Below are 7,453 nucleotides of genomic sequence, written 5' to 3'. Positions count from 1 at the left end.
TTATGATACTCCTGATGAACGTCGAGCAGATGGTTCAACAGTGCACATTAATATTTGGCTCCTGCACGGTGGGCTGTGTAAAAGCAACACATTCAGCAAAACAAAGAATTTATTTCTGATAATGTATGACGGTGAATCGAGCTCAGGGAGGCCATTATACATTGGCCTAAGCAAAGCGACTGTTTCCACGGACAATGAACACGTCATGCATACAAGAAACTTTATCGAGCACAAGTTCATTGGCAAGCGTGTGGACCAGTAAACAGCTAAGGCTAATTGGTGTTATAAACTGGCAATTGGTGTTCTAAACTGGTAATGCACCATCTTTGAGCGCATACAATAGAAACGCTCAGGTTTTCGGAGTGCTTTCTGGTTGCAAACAAGGCGGCCGCCATGATGCCATTAAAAAGTTATGTATTGGATGTCTGTGCATAGTGCCGGTGCTCGTGGATGGTGACAGCATAGCCACTTTGGCCTAGACATGTAGGCTGCTATGAAAATGGCTGCTGCCTGCATCTCCCAAAAACCAGACACACACCGCCTGCCTTTTAGACCTAGTCATCGCCTAATGTAAGTGCAGTATACGTGTCATATACCGGGTGTTTCACCTAAGATATGTTCTGCGATTTTTAAAAATAGGCTCTTTCAGTTAGAAGAGCGCTTCTTTAGGCACAGCTTTGTCAGTGGTGTAGCACTCCCGAACATGCTAGCTATGGCTGTTAGTCTAATTTATTGAGAGGCGTGTCGCCAGCCCACTGTATTATCCGTACCAGTTTTTAAAATTTAGATAACGCAATTACCCTCACCACTGTAGTCCAACAAATTTTGCATACATCGTGTCAAAATGCACGAGTTTTAGAGCAGCTTGCAGGCTAAGCAACCCCTCCAGTGCACATAACTCATCGAAGCGCCTGTCCTGTGTAACGTGTTTTTTGCAAAGTTAAATTTGCTGCAAGAGGCACTTCATGACACGTGTGTTAATGAGCGGTGCTGCCTAAGCGACCCGTACGTCTGTGCTTATCACAGAGAAAGTACTGTGAGAAAGTACGGTGATAAGTATTCTGTGCTTATTACATGCACATGCTTGTGCAAGAAAATGGTTTTAGTTCGTTGATGAGCCTAGAATGAATCAGTTGTAAGTCAGGCAACATTTTTTGTGTGTGCCCTCTTCTGGTCCTGCATCTGGTTTTTCTATAGTTCTTTCTTGCTAAAACACGAACCAACTCATCCAACAAGTCATGTTTCTGTGTCTGTGTGCAAGGAAGCAGAAGGGACATGAAAATGGATAGGCTTGCCTATAATACGTTAAGCTATAGGGTCACGTGACTTGTCGGCAATCGTTTCTATGGTGTTGGTGAGGTGTTCTCTATATAAATTAACTTTCCCCTACATGTCACATGTTGTGATAGCGCGAAGCACTGTAGACCTGCTGCGACCATTATGAGAGAAAAAAATTGAGAGGTGGTCATACAGTATGTGTGTGTGTGTGCGTGTGTGCACGCGCGCGCGCATATTTTGCGGCTCGCACACCTCCCTGGACAACGCTTGAGAAAAATTACTACTACTATTACTAATTATTATTATTATTACTATTATTATGCAATAACATAAGAGCCCAATGTCCCACACCCACCAGCGGTGTTACTTTGCCACCTAAGGGGTTTGCCACATACGCTGTACTACTTACCAGGGATAGTGTACACTGAAGAGCCAGCAGCGACCTGCCATGGTTGGCAGGTGGCAATGAGGAGCTACAGAAATCTCCTTCTCTTAGAGGGGAGAGATCCAAGGGTGGCCACCACGGGAAGAACCCTGTCACCTGCCAAGGTTGGTACACGAAAGAGCCAGCTGTGACCGGCCACGGTTGGCAGGTGGCAAATAGGAGTGATGGAAATCTCCCTCTTCTATTAGAGGGAAGAGACCGGAATGTAGCTGCCACAGGAAGAACCCTGTCACCTGCCAAGGTTGGTACACGAAAGAGCCAGCTGTGAACGGCCACGGTTGGAAGGTGGCAAAGAGGAGTGATGGAAATCTCCCTCTTCTATTAGAGGGAAGAGACCGGTAGGTGGCTGCCACAGGAAGAACCCTGTCACCTGCCAAGAACCTTGGCACGGAAGAGCCAGCTGTGACCTGCCATGGTTGGGAGGGGGAAAAATAGAGCGAGAGAAATCCCCCTTCCCACTTGTAGGAGACAGGAAGGCGAGGCCGGGAGATGGCTGGCGGGGGAGAACCCAGAGGGTTGCTACCGTGAAAGGAGGAGGTTAATTGTGATGCGGGCTTAGGAGTGCACTTACTGAGGAAGTTTGGCACGCTCACAGCTAATGGTAACTATAGGTGTCCTCATATGGCTTCCTCAGCGGCTCAAGCTGCTGCAGTTGTCCTCACTAAATCGCAAACACCAAGCATAACACTGCCTAAACCACACCTTATTTTCCCTCCCACCCAGAGCCTGGACCGCTTGGCTATGCACAACAGAACTGGATTACGAACGAGCTCCTACCGAACAGATGGACCATGTACTGCGATAATTCCCGGCCACTCACCGCGCGATGGGCTAGCAGCCGCCAAACCACTGCTTCTCATCGCGTCACTCAGTTTGCAGAAAATTTCGCCTATAATTTCGCCCATCGCACATCGCCGGGAAGTAGCTCGCGAGACTAGCCAATAGCAGGAGGCTTTGCGGGTACGTAACCTCCGATCTAGCTACTTTGCGAACAAAGCGAGCGAAGTTTGCTTTTCTAACGTGGTTTCAGCGAAGTAACTGCCAACAAGGACCATAATGCCACTCATGGACGTCACTGATCTCCACTTGGGGCTGGATGGCGCGTCGGGCGCCCGAAAATGAAGCCACCAGAAGTAAGCGGCCTCGTCCCAGAAGTGCCAGAAGTCAGCCTTTGGCAGTGCGCGAAATCAGACCTCAGCATGGTTTTGCGGTTTTTATTGCGAAAGCAATACTGCTCGCGGTTTGAGCCCTTCAGCGTCGTCCAGGCGGTGTAACCACGTTAGACCTTTAGCATGACCTCCGCCGTGACGTCACGGACTAGGGACGCCGACCATGTAGCGGGGCCACTCTGTGGCTCCCAAACTCTATTTCAGTAATTAAAAGTTTTCACCACCACCACCACAACCACGCCAGACGGAGAGAGACAGAGTCGCGGTCGTCCCAGCGTAACCACAGTGCGCCGAGCAGCAGCTGCGCGCCGCTGCCGCGAGGAGGCGCTCGCTATGATGAGGTCACGCCAGACGGAGATATATCGGGCTCCGACCCGGCTCGTCGCAGTCGTCCCGGCGTAACCACGCTGTGAGTTTCAGCCAGGCCATGTCGTCCGACATGCACAAGGCAAGGCTGCAACGATTTCTTTCTCTCAGTCGCAACATCAAAAACAAAATATAAAAAAAAATTACCGACGATTACGTTACTTCCTAATGCGAAATTTGAGCGCAGCAAATAAGCTGTTTCACCTTTTCGATAGATTGAGGCAAAGAAATCGAGCAACACATGTATGCGCTATCACAGAATTTTTTTTTTATTTTTCACACGTATTCGCAATTTCGGCTCGGGCGGTGCACATATACAGATCCGCCGCCACCGATCTGGCTCTCTGATTGCCACCGCACAGGGGTTGCATTGGAGGAGGAGCGAAGAAAGGAATTAAGTTCGAGCCGGCGCTTTGACAACCGGAGACTCGCAGGAAGAGGGGGGAGGGGGGCGGCGTGTATACACAGCGGCAAACGATGGGGGCAGAAGCGCACGCAGCAAGCGGACAACACGATAAAGGGAGGAGGGAAGAGATAGCAGCGACTGACTGATGCCGCTGACGCCGATAGCGCTGGGGGGATGAAAGGGGGGCGGAGCTGGTTACGAGGCCGACGCCGACGACGACGCGAAACCCAGGAACGGACGCCAAAGAGCTGCGCTCTAAAAAATACCGAAGACGCTTTGAGTCGCCGCGCAGCGGCGGCCGGTACCCACGCGTGACCTGTAGACGCGGCGCACTGCGTTCCCTCAGTTGGAGGCGCTGCGCTTTTGCTTTCGCAATCAACCAGGCATAACCAAAGCTAAGCCCCCGCCAATTTTTTCGTTGTACCCTCGGCATTTCGTCTTTTCGCCGTTATAGTCCTTTTCCACGACCTTGCCTGCCGCTAACTGCATGAGGAAACCAGCGAAATCTCCGGGAAAGACGCTTCAAAAATGAGTGTCCATTGCACACTAGCAGACGACAGGACGTCGCTACACACAGCACATACGGAATGATACGGAGCCTTTTATTTTCAGCTCTGTGTCGTCCCGTTGCGCGAATGTATTACTGACCCAACTGAATGTTGAAGCGGCGGCAACCGATGGCCGCGAATTCGTGCGGGGGAGGTGTTTGTTGACGGCACAAATTCAAGGGATTCGAAACAACCGCCACCTACCATGATTTGTACTATCATCATCACTGTGTTAGGAGCTTCCGGCCGTGTTTTAGTACACAGCCAGAAGTCGAGTCAAGACGGATCAGTGCGGTAATGGTCCATGGTGGCCGTCTTATGCTCTTGCGTGAGTTTTCCTAGTGAAAACTTAATAGTTCCGACGCATTCTAGAACCAACTATGTTGCCTGATGCGGAAAAGGGTGTCACAGTGCCTTTAACTCCCCAGGAACTGACAGTATTGGCTGAAGTTGACAGGCAAGTTGTTCCTCAATCAGGGAAAGAATTGCGGAGCTCCTAGTGACATTCGCACACATCCCGGATAATGAACAAGGACCTTGTTTGTCTTTTTTGATTGCCATGCTTTATTCGCGTTTTTTATCGTTTGCATATAATCCAATCAGGATATAACTTTCGCTGTTTAACGCCTGATTTCAGTGTTTGAACGTTTCAAGGACGTCTGCACTGCTTCCGCGTCTATTTGCATTTCCTGCAAGTGTTGAGGCTGTTTACAATCAAACCTTTTTCTTCCAATTTTGTGGGACGAGAGAGCCACTCGAATTCATTATGCAGGCGCTTACGGCTAGCACGAACTTTACTGTCATGCGGAATAGTGGGATCGGAAAGCCTTGCGCGTTGACAGGCGCTACCCTGGCCGATCTCGATTGCAGTATCTGAATGACAGCGGCCGCCGTGAATATTTACAATGCGTGAATTTCTGGCATCCACATCACAAGGATATCAAGGTTACTTGAAATCCGAAAAATAATACCGTCGATGTGTATTCTGCGATACAGTAGCGGCGCAGGAAAAAGTGTGTACCTTCTCATTTTCCCAGCCTCGCTCATCATTCTGTACTGTCGTTGATCGTGTGCTTGGTGTTATTCCAGCCGCCTTTTTGGGTTCCTGAAGCTGAACACTCCCGACAACTACAAGACGAAAGCGCTCATTCTGAAGGTACAGCCCATGCATGGTTATTAAGGAACCTGTGTTCTGGCATGCAGTTGACGTGTAGTGACATTGCTGTTTGTGTAAAGCTGCATTTGACACTTGCCTAGCATTAATTGCTGCGGCGATGATTTTGAGTATTTAAGAACCTTTGGCGCGTTCTAAACATTATGTTATTTTACCTCATCAGAGACTGATTCATGTCGTTAGTATGTAGTGTGTCGCATACTAGATGATGCAACTAAAATTATTTTATCATTGGTTTCCCGGCTCATATCTTGTAATTTGGGAGGACAGCATGCATGCTGACTGGTTTCGACTTGTGCTGCTGTGCTGCCTTCAAACGTAATCCGAAAAAAAAAAAAAAAAAAGTAGTGAACTTGGTCTCATAGTATTGCATCCTAAAGATTGTGGAGGCTGTTGCTATAATTCATAGGCTTGAAATGGGGTACTTGTAATTTTCAGCTCAGAACGTTTTGAAAGAACCTTAAAGGTGCATTTGAAGAGGAATCTGACCTCATATTTTTACTGCTGGAACTCGATCTACATGTTCCGAGCGTTCTTGGAAACTTCGAATTATTGCCCTGTTTGATTTCCCTAATTTAAACCGGATTAACGTCGGGCGCTCGCCTTTTTTCTTTTTTGAATTCCCCGCAAACGGTGGAAGGAGTCGACTAACCTTTCACATGTATGTATCAGCAGCGCGAACACCACACAGGAAGAAGAAGGAGAAGAAGGTAAAGAGCGCTGAGCGCTTCTTCTCCTTCTTCTTCCTGTGTGGTGTTCGCGCTGCTGATACATATGGATCGCAACCAACTAGCCCGACAGATGGTGTTAACCTTTCACCCAGTCCCATGGCAGCTTGCTGCTCTGTCATCGGCGGAGTGATTCGTAGTGATCGGGGAAAGCAAAGGGTCCATGCATATTTTTATTTCCGTGGGCCTAATTTGCAGCTATGTAGTCTCTGACTAGACCTATTTATTCATGGAAACCTAAAAGAAACAAAATAAAAGCGAAAGCAAAGTCGCCACGCAACTGCCTGAAAGGCACTCCAAGCATTGGTCGACTCCTCCCACCGTTTACGGGGAATTTAAAAAAAAGTAAAAAGGCGGGAGCCGGACGCTAATCCGATTTAATTGAGGAAACCGGCCACACAGGGCAATAAATCAAAGCTTCTAAGAATGCTGGGAATGTGTAGATCGAGCTCCCACGGCAAAAAGACTAGTTCAGATTCCTCTTCAGTGCACCTTTAAGGCTGTAAGATTTTATCCCTTGGGTGTGCTTCTCAAGAGATTCGGCATGCCTCTTTACAGCCAGCGGGTGCCCTTTGCCAAACCATTCTCATCGAAATGCTATTCACACAAACCGCAGCCCTTGGGCTTTTGCAGTCATGAGTTTTCATTCGCAGGGCGTGCGCCACCTAGAACAAGTGCTGATCGCTCACCAGCAGCGGAGTAAGCGTCCCCAAGGAGGTGATGCGGAGACATCTGGCCCAGCTTCAGGAGGGACAGCACCGTCTCTGGATCCATCAGCGGATCATGGCATCACTGACGTTGCAATCAGTTGTAGCCATGATAGAATGGGCTTTCAGGGCACCGTCTCCAGTGCACCCAAAGAGCTTGATCCCAAGACCTACTGCAAACTGGGCCACTTCCAGTTATTGCTTGAGGACTATGCAAAAGGTAGCTTGTTAACACCTCAGGTTGAACATAAGTGTAGTGCTGTTCAGTGTTCATCAATTTCTTGTGCCAAACCTGCATTGCACTCGTAATGTAGGAGCGTGGCTATCATGCATTGTCTGTTTATTCTATCTCTGTTGTTAATGTGGATCCATAGGTTTAGCAAGCTGTGCAAACTGTCTTCAGGCTATTTTTCCACAAATTGAGTTCACTGTTGGGTTTTAACAATGTAGGCCTGTAAATCTGTGCTGCATTTAAAATTGCTGCACAAAGCAAGTTCAGTTTTGTGTTCTTTATTCATGCCAACCAGCCTGTTGCTTGTGCATTTTTTTTGTTTGTTGACATTAAGAGCAGTGTCTGAATTGAGGTCTGTCATGGCCCTTTCGGAATGAAGGTCATCTTAATAGATTTAGCA

General features: G+C 48.3%; 1 protein-coding gene across 1 annotated transcript in view; it reads left to right on the top strand.

The window, feature by feature from the left end:
- Positions 1-4,491: 4,491 nt before the first annotated feature.
- Utx (Utx histone demethylase) overlaps positions 4,492-7,453 on the top strand; it is a 113,574-nt gene continuing 110,612 nt past the window's right edge. The window contains exons 1-3 of the mRNA XM_089544253.1: positions 4,492-4,669; positions 5,302-5,368; positions 6,768-7,041. Coding sequence (XP_089400379.1) covers positions 4,593-4,669; positions 5,302-5,368; positions 6,768-7,041 — 418 coding nt within the window. The 5' untranslated portion in view covers positions 4,492-4,592. The remainder of the gene's footprint in view (positions 4,670-5,301; positions 5,369-6,767; positions 7,042-7,453) is intronic.

The sequence above is a fragment of the Amblyomma mixtum genome, chromosome 5 (genome assembly GCF_055824585.1).
Source record: "Amblyomma mixtum isolate Tamu chromosome 5, ASM5582458v1, whole genome shotgun sequence".
Taxonomy (NCBI): Eukaryota; Metazoa; Arthropoda; class Arachnida; order Ixodida; family Ixodidae; genus Amblyomma; species Amblyomma mixtum.
The sequence above is the reverse complement of the archived record's forward strand: the minus strand, read 5'-3'. Positions and strand labels throughout refer to the sequence as shown.